Source organism: Heptranchias perlo, unplaced genomic scaffold (genome assembly GCF_035084215.1).
Source record: "Heptranchias perlo isolate sHepPer1 unplaced genomic scaffold, sHepPer1.hap1 HAP1_SCAFFOLD_154, whole genome shotgun sequence".
NCBI classification, from domain to species: Eukaryota; Metazoa; Chordata; class Chondrichthyes; order Hexanchiformes; family Hexanchidae; genus Heptranchias; species Heptranchias perlo.
This window is the reverse complement of record NW_027138796.1, coordinates 1,002,735-1,019,823: the sequence shown is the minus strand read 5'-3', so window position 1 is coordinate 1,019,823 and position 17,089 is coordinate 1,002,735. Positions and strand designations below refer to the sequence as shown.

Genomic DNA, 17,089 nt, shown 5'->3' with positions numbered 1-17,089 from the left:
GAGAGGGAGAGGGGGGAAGGGGAGAGAGAGAGGGGGAGAGAGAGGGAAGAGGGAGAGAGAGAGGGGCAAGGGGGAGAGAGAGAGGGGGAAGGGGAGAGAGAGGGGGAAGGGGGAGAGAGGGGGAAGGGGGAGAGAGAGAGAGGGGGAGAGAGAGGGAAGAGGGAGAGAGAGAGGGGCAAGGGGGAGAGAGAGAGGGGGAAGGGGAGAGAGAGGGGGAAGGGGGAGAGAGGGGGAAGGGGGAGAGAGAGGGAAGAGGGAGAGAGAGAGGGGCAAGGGGGAGAGAGAGAGGGGGAAGGGGAGAGAGAGGGGGGAAGGGAGAGAGAGAGGGGGAAGGGGGAGAGAGATGGGGAAGGGGGAGGGAGAGAGGGGGAAGGGGGAGAGAGAGAGGGGGAAGGGAGAGAGAGAGGGGGAAAGGGGAGAGAGGGGGAAGGGGGAGAGAGATGGGGAAGGGGGAGAGAGAGGGGGAAGGTGGAGGAGAGAGGGGGAAGAGAGAGAGGGGGAAGGGGGAGAGAGAGGGGGAAGGGGAGAGAGAGAGGGGGAAGGGGGGAGAGTGAGGGGGGAAGGAGGAGAGAGAGGGGGAAGGGAGAGAGAGATGGGGAAGGGAGAGAGAGATGGGGAAGGGGGAGGGAGAGAGGAGGAAGGGGGAGGGAGAGAGGGGGAAGGGGAGAGAGAGAGGGGGAAGGGAGAGAGAGAGAGGGGGAAGGGGGAGAGAGAGGGGAAGGGGAGGGAGAGAGGGGGAAGGGAGAGAGAGAGAGAGGGGGAAGGGGGAGAGAGAGGGGAGGGAGGTGGGAGAGGGGGGAGGGAGGTGGGAGTAAGGGGGAGGGTGGTGGGAGTAAGGAGAGGGAGGAGGTGGGAGTAAGGAGAGGGAGGAGGTGGGAGTAAGGTGGGGGAGAGAGGGAGCTGGGAATAAGGCGGGGGGAGGAGCGGGAGCAAGGGGGTGGGAGTAAGGCGGTGGGAGTAAGGGGGTGGGAGTAAGGGGGTGGGAGTAAGGCGGGGGAGTGGGAGGTGGGAGTAAGGGGGTGCGAGTAAGGCAGTGGGAGTAAGGCGGTGGGAGTAAGGGGGGTGGGAGTAAGGCGGTGGGAGTAAGGCGGTGGGAGTAAGGCGGTGGGAGTAAGGCGGGGGAGAGGGAGGTGGGAGTAAGGGGTGGGAGTAAGGCGGTGGGAGTAAGGCGGGGGTGAGGGAGGTGGGAGTAAGGGGGTGGGAGTAAGGCGGTGGGAGTAAGGGGGTGGGAGTAAGGGGGTGGGAGTGACGCGGTGGGAGTAAGGCGGTGGGAGTAAGGTGGGGAAGAGGGAGGTGGGAGTAAGGCGGGGGAGAGGGAGTCAGGGGGTGGGAGTAAGGGGGTGGGAGTAAGGGGGTGGGAGTAAGGCCGGGGAGAGGGAGTCAGGGGGTGGGAGTAAGGCGGGGGAGAGGGAGGTGGGAGTAAGGCGGGGGAGAGGGAGTCAGGGGGTGGGAGTAAGGCGGGGGAGAGGGAGTCAGGGGGTGGGAGTAAGGCGGGGGAGAGGGAGGTGGGAGTAAGGTGGGGGAGAGGGAGTCAGGGGGTGGGAGTAAGGGGGTGGGAGTAGGGGGGTGGGAGTAAGGCGGGGGGAGAGGGAGGTGGGAGTAAGGCGGGGGAGAGGGAGGTGGGAGTAAGGCGGGGGAGAGGGAGGTGGGAGTCAGGCGGGGGAGAGGGAGGTGGGAGTAAGGCGGGGGAGAGGGAGTCAGGGGGTGGGAGTAAGGGGGTGGGAGTAAGGCGGGGGAGAGAGAGGTGGGAGTAAGGCGGGTGAGAGGGAGGTGGGAGTAAGGCGGGGGAGAGGGAGGTGGGAGTAAGGCGGGGGAGAGGGAGGTGGGAGTAAGGCGGGGGAGATGGAGGTGGGAGTAAGGCGGGGGAGAGGGAGCTGGGAGTAAGGGAGTGGGAGTAGGGAGTTGGGAGTAAGGCGGGGGAGAGGGAGTCAGGGGGTGGGAGTAAGGGGGTGGGAGTAGGGCGGGGGAGAGGGAGTAAGGGGGTGGGAGTAAGGGGGTGGGAGTAGGGTGGGGGAGAGGGAGTAAGGGGGTGGGAATAAGGGGGTGGGAGTAGGGAGGTGGGAGTAGGGAGGTGGGAGTAGGGCGGGGGAGAGGGAGTAAGGGGGTGGGAGTAAGGGGGTGGGAGTAGGGTGGGGGAGAGGGAGTAAGGGGGTGGGAATAAGGGGGTGGGAGTAGGGAGGTGGGAGTAGGGAGGTGGGAGTAGGGCGGGGGAGAGGGAGTAAGGGGGTGGGAGTAAGGGGGTGGGAGTAGGGAGGTGGGAGTAAGGCGAGGGAGAGGGAGGTGGGAGTAAGGCGGGGGAGAGGGAGGTGGGAGTAAGGCGGGGGAGAGGGAGGTGGGAGTAAGGCGGGGGAGAGGGAGTGAAGGGGAGAGGGAGTCAGGGGGTGGGAGTAAGGGGGTGGAAGTAGGGGGGTGGGAGTAAGGGGGTGGGAGTAGGGGGGTGGGAGTAAGGCGGGGGAGAGGGAGTCAGCGGGTGGGAGTCAGGGGGTGGGAGTAAGGGGGTGGGAGTAAGGCGGGGGAGAGGGAGGTGGGAGTAAGGCGGGGGAGAGGGAGGTGGGAGTGAGGCGGGGGAGAGGGAGGTGGGAGTAAGGCGGGGGAGAGGGAGGTGGGAGTGAGGCGGGGGAGAGGGATGTGAGAGTGAGGCGGGGGAGAGAGAGGCGGGAGTAAGGCGGGGGAGAGGGAGGTGGGAGTAAGGCGGGGGAGAGGGAGGTGGGAGTAAGGCGGGGGGAGAGGGAGGTGGGAGTAAGGCGGGGGGAGAGGGAGGTGGGAGTAAGGCGGGGGAGAGGGAGGTGGGAGTGAGGCGGGGAGAGGGAGGTGGGAGTAAGGCGGGGGAGAGGGAGGTGGGAGTGAGGCGGGGGAGAGGGAGGTGGGAGTGAGGCGGGGGGAGAGGGAGGTGGGAGTGAGGCGGGGGAGAGGGAGGTGGGAGTGAGGCGGGGAGAGGGAGGTGGGAGGAGGTGGGGTGAGGGGGGAGAGGGAGGTGGGAGTAAGGCGGGGGGAGAGGGAGGTGGGAGTAAGGCGGGGGGAGAGGGAGGTGGGAGTGAGGCGGGGAGGAGAGGGAGGTGGGAGTGAGGCGGGGAGAGGGAGGTGGGAGTAAGGCGGGGGAGAGGGAGGTGGGAGTGAGGCGGGGGAGAGGGAGGTGGGAGTAAGGCGGGGGAGAGGGAGTTGGGAGTGAGGCGGGGGAGAGGGATGTGAGAGTGAGGCGGGGGAGAGAGAGGTGGGAGTAAGGCGGGGGAGAGGGAGGTGGGAGTGAGGCGGGGGAGAGGGAGGTGGGAGTGAGGCGGGGAGAGGGAGTGAAGGGGAGAGGGAGGTGGGAGTGAGGCGGGGGAGAGGGAGGTGGGAGTAAGGCGGGGAGAGGGAGTGAAGGGGAGAGGGAGCTGGGAGTGAGGCGGGGGAGAGGGAGGTGGGAGTGAGGCGGGGGAGAGGGAGGTGGGAGTGAGGCGGGGGAGAGGGAGGTGGGAGTGAGGCGGGGGGGGAGGGAGGTGGGAGTGAGGCGGGGGAGAGGGAGGTGGGAGTGAGGCGGGGGAGAGGGAGGTGGGAGTGAGGCGGGGGAGAGGGAGGTGGGAGTAAGGCGGGGGAGAGGGAGGTGGGAGTGAGGCGGGGGAGAGGGAGGTGGGAGTAAGGCGGGGGAGAGGGAGTGAAGGGGAGAGGGAGGTGGGAGTGAGGCGGGGAGAGGGAGTGAAGGGGAGAGGGAGGTGGGAGTGAGGCGGGGGAGAGGGAGGTGGGAGTGAGGCGGGGAGAGGGAGTGAAGGGGAGAGGGAGGTGGGAGTGAGGCGGGGGAGAGGGAGTGAAGGGGAGAGGGAGGTGGGAGTGAGGCGGGGGAGAGGGAGGTGGGAGTGAGGCGGGGAGAGGGAGTGAAGGGGAGAGGGAGGTGGGAGTGAGGCGGGGAGAGGGAGTGAAGGGGAGAGGGAGGTGGGAGTGAGGCGGGGGAGAGGGAGGTGGGAGTGAGGCGGGGAGAGGGAGTGAAGGGGAGAGGGAGATGGGAGTAGGGGCCGGGCAGACTGTAACTGTACATTTCTCACTGTGCCCCTCGCTGCGTTGATGCCGGGTCAGATTACTGGAACGGTAGAAACGTTTCTTGCAGACGGGACACTCGAAGGGTTTCTCCCCGGTGTGGATCCCCTGGTGCTGGATCAGGTTACTGGAACGGTAGAAACGTTTGGCGCAGACGGCGCACTCGAAGGGTTTCTCGCCCGAGTGGAGACGCTGGTGAACCACCAGCTCGCTGGGCCGGTTGAACCGTTTGTGACACTCGCCGCACTCCGGCTGGTCCTGGCCTGTGTGGCATCGCCGGTGCACCGTCAGGTCGCCCACCCGGTTGAAACGCTTGCCGCAGTCGGCGCAGCCGTAGGGCTTCTCGCCGGTGTGGACCCGCTGGTGGACCGCCAGCTCGCCGGGGCTGTAGAAACGTTTGCCGCAGTCGGCACAGCCAAAGGGCTTCTCGCCGGTGTGGACTCTCTGGTGACGGCTGAGATGGCTGGAGGTATAAAAGCATTTCGGGCACTCGCCACACTCGAAGGGCTTCACCCCGGTGTGAAAACGCTGGTGGCGGCTGAGGTGGCTCGAACGGTAGAAGCGTTTGGAGCACAGCGGGCAGCCGAAGGGCCTCTCGCCCGTGTGCACCCGCTGGTGGACCCTGAGCTCGCTGGACTTGCCAAAGCGTTTGGAGCACAGCGGGCAGCCGAAGGGCTTCTCGCCCGTGTGCACCCGCAGGTGGGCGTCCAGCAGGCAGCGCCAGCGGAAACGCTTCCCGCACAGGAGGCACCAGAAGCCGCGCCCCTCCTGGGCGCCCAGCGCCTGCCCGCTGGTTCCCGGGGGGTCCTCGGGCACGGCCTGGCCGGGCGACGCGGCCGATTCCTTCACTGCCTCCATCTTCCAGGGATCCAAAGGCGCCGTGGGTCCCAAACCTGCAAAGAAGAAACACCGAGGTAATTAGAGAGTCCGGGTCCTTGCTCGGAGGCAAGTAATGGTCAACTTGCCAGTTGGATCGATGGAGAGAAACTATTTCCTCTGGTGGGGGGAGTCCAGAACAAGGGGGGGCAGAACCTTAAAATTAGAGCCAGGCCGTTCAGGGGTGATGTCAGGAAGCACTTCCTCACACAAAGGGGAGGGGGAAATCTGGGACTCCCGCACCCCCCAAAAAGGCCATGGATGGCGGGGCCGGGGGATGTGGACAGGCAGGAAGTGAGACCAACTAATCCGAGACTTAGTTAGGATTGGAGAATCTTACAGCGCAGGAGGCCGCTCGGCCCATCGTGCCTGTGCCGGCTCTTTGAGAGAGCTGTCCCATTAGTCCCACACTCCCCCGCAGCCCTGCAAATCTCTCCCCCTATAAATATTTAACCAATTCCCTTTTGAAAGTTATTATTGAATCTGCTTCCACCGCCCTTTCAGGCAGTGAATTCCAGATCAGAACAACTCGCTGCGTAAAAAACATTCTCCTCATCTCCCCCTCTGGGTCTTTTCCCGATTACCTTAAATCTGTGTCCTCTGGTTACCGACCCTCCTGCCCACTGGAAACAGTTTCTCCTTATTTACTCCATCAAAACCCTTCCTGATTTTGAACCCCTCGATCAAATCTCCCCTCAACCTTCTCTGCTCTGAGGAGAACAATCCCAGATTCTCCAGTCTCTCCACATAACTGGAGTCCCTCATCCCTGGAACCATTCCAGTAAATCTCCTCCGCACCCTCTCTAAGGCCTTCACATCCTTCCTAAAGTGCAGTGCCCAGAAGTGGACACAATACTCCAGCTGGGGCCGAACCAGTGTTTTAGAAAGGTTTAGCATAACTCCCTTGCTTTTGTACTCTGTGCCTCTATTAATAAATCCCGTTTAACGGCCTTCTCAACTTGTCCTGCCACCTTCAAAGATTTGTGTACACACACCCCCAGGTCTCTGTTCCCGCACCCCCTTTTAAAAAGGACATTCCGAAGCTTAGGGCCGAGGCAGCTGAAGGCATGGCCACCGATGGTGGGGCAAAGGGAGCGGGGAGGGAGGCCAGAATTGGAGGAGCGCAGAGATCTGGGAGGGCTGGAGGAGCTTCCCAGTGATGTGGAGGCCAGAGCAAGTTCACATGAGTGTTCTGCATTGCTGATTGCCCAAAAAAAGAGAGATTTTTAGCCCCCTTAGCAAACTGTCAATCAAAATAATGAAAGAAAATTGATGCATAAGGTGCAAACAAGGCACAAAACAGAATAGCAATCTGGATTAAGCTTAAAAGCCCCTTTCTCCCTCCTCTCTTTGCAGAAAGAGCCCCAGAAAATGCTCACCTGCAACTGAAGGGTCCTCTCCTGGTTGCTGGCTCCAGGTGGCAGGGGGGGGACCCAGGGGCAGACTGGGGCCGCCTCTCTGCACCACAGTCCCCGCAATGCCCGGGCTCAGCTCCGCTTTCCTTTGTGCTGCCAGCTCCCATTCAACCGATGCAGCGCTTTCTGTCGCGCTGGGCACTGTGGGAAAAGGCGTCGCCATTGACGAGTGGGTGGAACCCCCCCTCCCTCCTCTTTAAAGGGCGGCGGAGCAATGCCACGCACCGATTGCTGTTTTAGCTCAATCCTCCCTCTCGGAAACAAAAAACTGAAACATGGGTCAATATTCTCCAACGCCGAGTGACTTTTACCAACAAACTAAATGTCTGAATGTATTTCCCTGATCAGAAGGAGACGCCCCTACAAGCCACAAACAGATCATGTTTCAAAAAAATGTTAAATTTAAATTTCTTACCTTACAACAGTGAGCGCACTTCAAAAAGTGCTCAGAATCATAGAAAATTTACAGCACAGGAGGAGGCCATTCGGCCCATCGTGTCCGTGCCGGCCGAGAAACGAGCCACCCAGCCCAATCCCACTTTCCCGCATTTGGTCCGTAGCCCTGCAGGTCACGGCTCTTCAGGTTCACATCCAGGTATTTATTAAATGAGTTGAGGGTTTCTGCCTCTCCCACCCTCTCAGGCAGTGAGTTCCAGACACCCACCACCCTCTGGGGGAAAACATTTCTCCTCAGCTCCCCTCTAATCCTTCTACCAATCACTTTAAATCTATGCCCCCCGGTGACTGACCTCTCTGCTGAGGGAAATAGGTCCTTCCTATCCACTCTATCTCGGCCCCTCATAATTTTATACACCTCAATTAAATCTCCCCTCAGCCTCCTCTGTTCCAAAGAGAACAACCCCAGCCTATCCAATCTTTCCTCATAGCGAAAATTCTCCAGTCCTGGCAACATCCTCGTAAATCTCCTCTGCACCCTCTCCAGTGCAATCACATCCTTCCTGTAATGTGGTGACCAGAACTGTACGCAGGACTCAAGCTGTGGCCTAACTAGTGTTTTATACAGTTCTAGAATAACCTCCCTGCTCTTATAGTCCAGGCCTCGGCTAATAAAGGAAAGTATCCCGTATGCCTTTTTAACCACTTTATCTACCTGTCCTGCTACCTTCAGGGATCTGTAGACATGCACTCCAAGGTCCCTCACTTCCTCTACTCCATTGGCTGTGAAGCTTTGGGACACTGGAGAAATGGGAGTTCTTTCTCATATCCTTGGGTTACTCCCCGTACGAACGTGTCTTTTTTTGAAATGACTAACGATGACTCTTTCGAGGAATGCATCCACAAGAAATGCAAATTTAATAAAGCAACAAGTAAATCCAGTATCTATTGGTGTTTTGCCCACAGATTAAATTGGAACTAAGCACAGATTTACTCAAAATATATTCTGGTTGAAAAGAAAACAATTCCTCAGACGCTGAAAATCTGAAACAGGGACTGAAATGCACGAATCTGTGTGGGTCTCACATTCGCAAAATTTCATGATATTATCCAGCAGGTCCCCTGCGGTGCTGCTCACGGTTAATGCTGGAATGTGCCGTCTGATGTGACTGGAGAGTTCAATTAATGCCTCTTTAAATAGCAAATTCCCATTACAACTGACTGGAAAAGAATCTTCAATATTAAGGGGTCGCATCAAAACGGCCACCAAATCTTATGACAACAGAGAAGCAAGAAAGATTTGCATTTGTGTAGCGCCTCTCAGGAACGCAGGCCATCCCAAAACACTTCGAAATGTAATGTGGCAGCAGGCAATTAGTGCACAGCAAGATCCCGCAAACAGCAATGAGATAATGACAAGAAGGTCTGTTTTCTGGTGATGTTCATGATGGGAGGAAAATGGGCCCCAGGAGGCCGGGGAGAACTGGATATGTTAACAGCACAGGAGGAGGCAATTGGGCCCAAAAAGCCTGAGTCAGTTCAATGGTACAGGAACCCTGGTCCTGCTCACTCCCCACAGCCCTGTATCAATCCCCAAACTAATCTCACTGCCCCGCTCTCTCCCCATAGCCCTGTATCAATCCCCAAACTAATCTCACTGCCCCGCTCTCTCCCCATAGCCCTGTATCACTCCCCAAACTAATCTCACTGCCCCGCTCTCTCCCCATAGCATGTATAAATCCCCAAACTAATCCCACTGCCCCGCTCTCTCCCCATAGCCCTGTATCAATCCCCAAACTAATCCCACTGCCCCACTCTCTCCCCATAGCCCTGCATCACTCCCCAAACTAATCCCACTGCCCCACTCTCTCCCCATAGCCCTGTATCAATCCCCAAACTAATCTCACTGCCCCACTCTCTCACCATAGCCCTGTATCAATCCCCAAACTAATCTCACTGCCCCGCTCTCTCCCCATAGCCCTGTATCACTCCCCAAACTAATCTCACTGCCCCGCTCTCTCCCCATAGCATGTATAAATCCCCAAACTAATCCCACTGCCCCGCTCTCTCCCCATAGCCCTGTATCAATCCCCAAACTAATCCCACTGCCCCACTCTCTCCCCATAGCCCTGCATCACTCCCCAAACTAATCCCACTGCCCCACTCTCTCCCCATAGCCCTGTATCAATCCCCAAACTAATCTCACTGCCCCACTCTCTCACCATAGCCCTGTATCAATCCCCAAACTAATCTCACTGCCCCGCTCTCTCCCCATAGCCCTGTATCACTCCCCAAACTAATCTCACTGCCCCGCTCTCTCCCCATAGTCCTGTATCACTCCCCAAACTAATCTCACTGCCCCGCTCTCTCCCCATAGCCCTGTATCAATTCCCAAACTAATCCCACTGCCCCGCACTCTCCCCATAGCCCTGTATCAATCCCCAAACTAATCTCACTGCCCCGCTCTCTCCCCATAGCCCTGTATCAATCCCCAAACTAATCTCACTGCCCCGCTCTCTCCCCATAGCCCTGTATCAATCCCCAAACTAAACCCACTGCCCCGCTCTCTCCCCATAGCCCTGGATCACTCCCCAAACTAATCCCACTGCCTCACTCTCTCCCCACAGCCCTGTATCAATCCAAAACTAATCCCACTGCCCCGCTCTCTCCCCATAGCCCTGCATAAATCCCCAAACTAATCCCACTGCCCCGCTCTCTCCCCATAGCCCTGTATCAATCCCCAAACTAATCCCACTGCCCCGCTCTCTCCCCGCAGCCCTGTATCAATCCCCAAACTAATCCCACTGCCCTGCTCTCACCCCACAGCCCTGTATCAAACCCCAAACTAATCCCACTGCCCCGCTATCTCCCCATAGCCCTGTATCAATCCCCAAACTAATCCCACAGCCCCGATCTCTCCCCTTAGCCCTGTATCAATCCCCAAACTAAACCCACTGGCCCGCTCTCTCCCCTTGGCTTGCATCAAACTCCAAACTAATCCCACTGCCCCACTCTCTATCCATAGTCCTGTTTCAATCCCAAACTAATCCCACTGCCCCACTCTCTCTCCATAGTCCTGTATCAATCCCAAACTAATCCCACTGCCCCACCCTCTCTCCATAGCCCTGTATCAATCCCAATCTAATCCCACTGCCCCGCTCTCTCCCCATAGCCCTCTATCAATCCCAATCTAATCCCACTGTCCCGCTCTCTCCCCATAGCCCTGTATCAATCCCAAACTAATCCCACTGCCCCGCTCTCTCCCCACAGCCCTGTATCAATCCAAAACTAATCCCACTGCCCCGCTCTCTCCCCATAGCCCTGTATAAATCTCCAAACTAATCCCACTGCCCCCTCTCTCCCCATAGCCCTGTATAAATCCCCAAACTAATCCCACTGCCCCGCTCCCTCCCCATAGCCCTGTATCAATCGCCAAACTAATCCCACTGCCCCGCTCTCTCCCCACACCCCTGTATCAATCCTCAAACTAATCCCACTGCCCCGCTCTCTCCCCATAGCCCTGTATCAATCCCCAAACTAATCCCACTGCCCCGCTCTCTCCCCATAGCTCTGTATCAATCCCCAAACTAATCCCACTGCCCCACTCTCTCCCCATAGCCCTGTATCAATCCCAAACTAATCCCACTGCCCCGCTCTCTCCCCATAGCCCTGGATCACTCCCCAAACTAATCCCACTGCCCCGCTCTCTCCCCATAGCCCTGTATAAATCCCCAAACTAATCCCACTGCCCCGCTCTCTCCCCGCAGCCCTGTATCAATCCCAAACTAATCCCACTGCCCTGCTCTCACCCCACAGCCCTGTATCAATCCCCAAACTAATCCCACTGCCCCGCTCTCTCCCCATAGCCCTGTATCAATCCCCAAACTAATCCCACTGCCCCGCTCTCTCCCCATAGCCCTGTATCAATCCCCAAACTAATCCCACTGCCCCGCTCTCTCCCCATAGCCCTGTATCAAACCCCAAACTAATCCCACTGCCCCGCTATCTCCCCATAGCCCTGTATCAATCCCCAAACTAAACCCACTGCCCCGCTCTCTCCCCATAGCCCTGGATCACTCCCCAAACTAAACCCACTGCCCCTCTCTCTCCACATAGCCCTGTATCAATCCCCAAACTAATCCCACTGCCTCACTCTCTCCCCACAGCCCTGTATCAATCCAAAACTAATCCCACTGCCCCGCTCTCTCCCCATAGCCCTGCATAAATCCCCAAACTAATCCCACTGCCCCGCTCTCTCCCCATAGCCCTGTATCAATCCCCAAACTAATCCCACTGCCCCGCTCTCTCCCCGCAGCCCTGTATCAATCCCCAAACTAATCCCACTGCCCTGCTCTCACCCCACAGCCCTGTATCAAACCCCAAACTAATCCCACTGCCCCGCTATCTCCCCATAGCCCTGTATCAATCCCCAAACTAATCCCACAGCCCCGATCTCTCCCCTTAGCCCTGTATCAATCCCCAAACTAAACCCACTGGCCCGCTCTCTCCCCTTGGCTTGCATCAAACTCCAAACTAATCCCACTGCCCCACTCTCTATCCATAGTCCTGTTTCAATCCCAAACTAATCCCACTGCCCCACTCTCTCTCCATAGTCCTGTATCAATCCCAAACTAATTCCACTGCCCCACCCTCTCTCCATAGCCCTGTATCAATCCCAATCTAATCCCACTGCCCCGCTCTCTCCCCATAGCCCTCTATCAATCCCAATCTAATCCCACTGCCCCGCTCTCTCCCCACAGCCCTGTATCAATCCCAAACTAATCCCACTGCCCCGCTCTCTCCCCACAGCCCTGTATCAATCCAAAACTAATCCCACTGCCCCGCTCTCTCCCCATAGCCCTGTATAAATCTCCAAACTAATCCCACTGCCCCCTCTCTCCCCATAGCCCTGTATAAATCCCCAAACTAATCCCACTGCCCCGCTCTCTCCCCATAGCCCTGTATCAATCCCCAAACTAATCCCACTGCCCCGCTCTCTCCCCACACCCCTGTATCAATCCTCAAACTAATCCCACTGCCCCGCTCTCTCCCCATAGCCCTGTATCAATCCCCAAACTAATCCCACTGCCCCGCTCTCTCCCCATAGCCCTGTATCAATCCCCAAACTAATCCCACTGCCCCACTCTCTCCCCATAGCCCTGTATCAATCCCCAAACTAATCCCACTGCCCCACTCTCTCCCCATAGCCCTGTATCAATCACCAAACTAATCCCACTGCCCCGCTCTCTCCCCATAGCCCTGTATCAATCCCAAACTAATCCCACTGCCCCGCTCTCTCCCCATAGCCCTGGATCACTCCCCAAACTAAACCCACTGCCCCTCTCTCTCCCCATAGCCCTTTATCAATCCCCAAACTAATCACACTGCCTCACTCTCTCCCCACAGCCCTGTATCAATCCCAAACTAATCCCACTGCCCCGCTCTCTCCCCATAGCCCTGTATCAATCCCCAAACTAATCCCACTGCCCCGCTCTCTCCCCGCAGCCCTGTATCAATCCCAAACTAATCCCACTGCCCTGCTCTCACCCCACAGCCCTGTATCAATCCCCAAACTAATCCCACTGCCCCGCTCTCTCCCCATAGCCCTGTATCAATCCCCAAACTAATCCCACTGCCCTGCTCTCACCCCACAGCCCTGTATCAATCCCCAAACTAATCCCACTGCCCCGCTCTCTCCCCATAGCCCTGTATCAAACCCCAAACTAATCCCACTGCCCCGCTATCTCCCCATAGCCCTGTATCAATCCCCAAACTAATCCCACTGCCCCGATCTCTCCCATTAGCCCTGTATCAAACCCCAAACGAATCCCACTGCCCCACTCTCAATCCATAGTCCTGTATCAATCCCAAACTAATCCCACTGCCCCACTCTCTCTCCATAGTCCTGTATCAATCCCAAACTAATCCCATTGCCCCACTCTCTCTCCATAGCCCTGTATCAATCCCAATCTAATCCCACTGCCCTGCTCTCACCCCATAGCCCTGTATCAATCCCCAAACTAATCTCACTGCCCCACTCTCTCCCCATAGCCCTGCATCAATCCCCAAACTAAACCCACTGCCCCGCTCTCTCCCCATAGCCCTGGATCACTCCCCAAACTAAACCCACTGCCCCGCTCTCTCCCCATATCCCTGTATCAATCCCCAAACTAATCCCTCTGCCCCACTCTCACCCCATAGCCCTTTATCAATCCCCAAACTAATCCCACTGCCTCACTCTCTCCCCACAGCCCTGTATCAATCCAAAACTAATCCCACTGCCCCGCTCTCTCCCCATAGCCCTGTATAAATCCCCAAACTAATCCCACTGCCCCGCTCTCTCCCCATAGCCCTGTATCAATCCCCAAACTAATCCCACTGCCCCGCTCTCTCCCCGCAGCCCTGTATCAATCCCAAACTAATCCCACTGCCCTGCTCTCACCCCACAGCCCTGTATCAATCCCCAAACTAATCCCACTGCCCCGCTCTCTCCCCATAGCCCTGTATCAATCCCCAAACTAATCCCACTGCCCCACTCTCTCCCCATAGCCCTGTATCAATCCCCAAACTAATCCCACTGCCCCGCTATCTCCCCATAGCCCTGTATCAATCCCCAAACTAATCCCACTGCCCCGATCTCTCCCCTTAGCCCTGTATCAATCCCCAAACTAAACCCACTGCCCCACTCTCTCCCCATAGCCCTGTATCAATCCCCAAACTAATCACACTGCCCCACTCTCTCCTCATAGCCCTGTATCAATCCCCAAACTAAACCCACTGGCCCGCTCTCTCCCCTTGGCTTGCATCAAACCCCAAACTAACCCACTGCCCCACTCTCTATCCATAGTCCTGTATCAATCCCAAACTAATCCCACTGCCCCACTCTCTCTCCATAGTCCTGTATCAATCCCAAACTAATCCCACTGCCCCACCCTCTCTCCATAGCCCTGTATCAATCCCCAAACTAATCCCACTGCCCCGCTCTCTCCCCATAGCCCTGTATCAATCCCAAACTAATCCCACTGCCCCACTCTCTCCCCATAGCCCTGTATCAATCCCAATCTAATCCCACTGCCCTGCTCTCACCCCATAGCCCTGTATCAATCCCCAAACTAATCACACTGCCCCACTCTCTCCCCATAGCCCTGTATCAATCCCCAAACTAATCCCACAGCCCCGCTCTCTCCCCATAGCCCTGTATCAATCCCCAAACTAATCCCACTGCCCCACTCTCTCCCCATAGCCCTGTATCAATCCCAAACGAATCCCACTGCCCCGCTCTCTCCCCATAGCCCTGTATCAATCCCCAAACTAATCCCACTGCCCCGATCTCTCCCCATAGCCCTGTATCAATCCCCAAACTAATCCCACTGCCCCGCTCTCTCCCCATAGCCCTGTATCAATCCCCAAACTAATCCCACAGCCCCGCTCTCTCCCCATAGCCCTGTATCAATCCCCAAACTAATCCCACTGCCCCACTCTCTCCCCATAGCCCTGTATCAATCCCCAAACTAATCCCACTGCCCCCTCTCTCCCCATAGCCCTGTATCAATCCCCAAACTAATCCCACTGCCCCACTCTCTCCCCAAAGCCCTGTATCAATCCCCAAACTAATCCCACTGACCCGCTCTCTCCCCATAGCCCTGTATCAATCCCCAAACTAATCCCACTGCCCCACTCTCTCCCCATAGCCCTGTATCAATCCCAAACTAATCCCATTGCCCCGCTCTCTCCCCATAGCCCTGTATCAATCCCCAAACTAATCCCACTGCCCCACTCTCTCCCCATAGCCCTGTATCAATCCCCAAACTAATCCCACTGCCCCGCTCTCTCCCCATAGCCCTGTATCAATCCCCAAACTAATCCCACTGCCCCGCCCTCTCCCCATAGCCCTGTATCAATCCCAAACTAATCCCACTGCCCCGCTCTCTCCCCATAGCCCTGTATCAATCCCAAACTAATCCCACTGCCCCGCTCTCTCCCCACAGCCCTGTATCAATCCCCAAACTAATCCCACTGCCCTGCTCTCACCCCACAGCCCTGTATCAAACCCCAAACTAATCCCACTGCCCCGCTATCTCCCCATAGCCCTGTATCAATCCCCAAACTAGTCCCACTGCCCCGCTCTCTCCCCATAGCCCTGTATCAATCCCCAAACTAATCCCACTGCCCTGCTCTCTCTCCCCATAGCCCTGTATCAATCCCCAACCTAATCCCACTGCCCCACTCTCTCCCCATAGCCATGTATCAATCCCAAACTAATCCCACTGCCCCACTCTCTCCCTATAGCCCTGTATCAATCCCCAAACTAATCCCACTGCCCCACCCTCTCTCCATAGCCCTGTATCAATCCCAATCTAATCCCACTGCCCTGCTCTCACCCCATAGCCCTGTATCAATCCCCAAACTAATCACACTGCCCCGCTCTCTCCCCATAGCCCTGTATCAATCCCCAAACTAAACCCACTGGCCAGCTCTCTCCCCTTGGCTTGCATCAAACCCCAAACTAATCCCACTGCCCCCTCTCTCCCCATAGCCCTGTATAAATCCCCAAACTAATCCCACTGCCCCGCTCTCTCCCCATAGCCCTGTATCAATCCCCAAACTAATCCCACTGCCCCGCTCTCTCCCCACACCCCTGTATCAATCCTCAAACTAATCCCACTGCCCCGCTCTCTCCCCATAGCCCTGTATCAATCCCCAAACTAATCCCACTGCCCCGCTCTCTCCCCATAGCCCTGTATCAATCCCCAAACTAATCCCACTGCCCCACTCTCTCCCCATAGCCCTGTATCAATCCCAAACGAATCCCACTGCCCCGCTCTCTCCCCATAGCCCTGGATCACTCCCCAAACTAAACCCACTGCCCCTCTCTCTCCCCATAGCCCTGTATCAATCCCCAAACTAATCCCTCTGCCCCACTCTCACCCCATAGCCCTTTATCAATCCCCAAACTAATCCCACTGCCTCACTCTCTCCCCATAGCCCTGTATCAATCCCCAAACTAATCCCACTGCCCCGCTCTCTCCCCAAAGCCCTGTATCAATCCCCAAACTAATCCCACTGCCTCACTCTCTCCCCATAGCCCTGTATCAATCCCCAAACTAATCCTACTGCCCCGCTCTCTCCCCATAGCCCTGTATCAATCCCCAAACTAATCCCACTGCCCCGCTCTCTCCCCGCAGCCCTGTATCAATCCCAAACTAATCCCACTGCCCTGCTCTCACCCCACAGCCCTGTATCAATCCCCAAACTAATCCCACTGCCCCGCTCTCTCCCCATAGCCCTGTATCAATCCCCAAACTAATCCCACTGCCCTGCTCTCACCCCACAGCCCTGTATCAATCCCCAAACTAATCCCACTGCCCCGCTCTCTCCCCATAGCCCTGTATCAAACCCCAAACTAATCCCACTGCCCCGCTATCTCCCCATAGCCCTGTATCAATCCCCAAACTAATCCCACTGCCCCGATCTCTCCCCTGAGCCCTGTATCAATCCCCAAACTAAACCCACTGGCCCGCTCTCTCCGCTTGGCTTGCATAAAACCCCAAACGAATCCCACTGCCCCACTCTCTATCCATAGTCCTGTATCAATCCCAAACTAATCCCACTGCCCCACTCTCTCTCCATAGTCCTGTATCAATCCCAAACTAATCCCACTGCCCCACTCTCTCTCCATAGTCCTGTATCAATCCCCAAACTAATCCCACTGCCCCGCTATCTCCCCATAGCCCTGTATCAATCCCCAAACTAATCCCACTGCCCCGATCTCTCCCCTTAGCCCTGTATCAATCCCCAAACTAAACCCACTGGCCCGCTCTCTCCGCTTGGCTTGCATCAAACCCCAAACGAATCCCACTGCCCCACTCTCTATCCATAGTCCTGTATCAATCCCAAACTAATCCCACTGCCCCACTCTCTCTCCATAGTCCTGTATCAATCCCAAACTAATCCCACTGCCCCACTCTCTCCCCATAGCCCTGTATCAATCCCCAAACTAATCCCACTGCCCCGCTCTCTCCCCATAGCCCTGTATCAATCCAAAACTAATCCCACTGCCCCGCTCTCTCCCCATAGCCCTGTATCAATCCCAAACTAATCCCACTGCCCCGCTCTCTCCCCACAGCCCTGTATCAATCCAAAACTAATCCCACTGCCCCGCTCTCTCCCCATAGCCCTGTATAAATCCCCAAACTAATCCCACTGCCCCGCTCTCTCCCCAAAGCCCTGTATCAATCCCCAAACTAATCCCACTGCCCCGCTCTCTCCCCACACCCCTGTATCAATCCCCAAACTAATCTCACTGCCCCGCTCTCTCCCCATAGCCCTGTATCAATCCCCAAACTAATCTCACTGCCCCACTCTCTCCCCATAACCCTGTATCAATCCCCAAA

At 57.1% G+C, this 17,089-nt stretch overlaps 1 protein-coding gene across 1 annotated transcript; it reads right to left on the bottom strand.

Moving 5' to 3' along the window:
* Window positions 1–3,849: 3,849 nt before the first annotated feature.
* LOC137309228 (zinc finger protein 391-like) lies at window positions 3,850–6,462 on the bottom strand (the record flags this gene model as incomplete). Its single annotated transcript, XM_067977490.1, has 2 exons — window positions 6,264–6,462; window positions 3,850–4,901 (listed from the first exon to the last, which is right to left on the bottom strand). Coding segments are annotated over exons 1-2 (1,251 nt in total), but the record flags the coding sequence as incomplete, so codon positions are not given.
* Window positions 6,463–17,089: the final 10,627 nt, after the last annotated feature.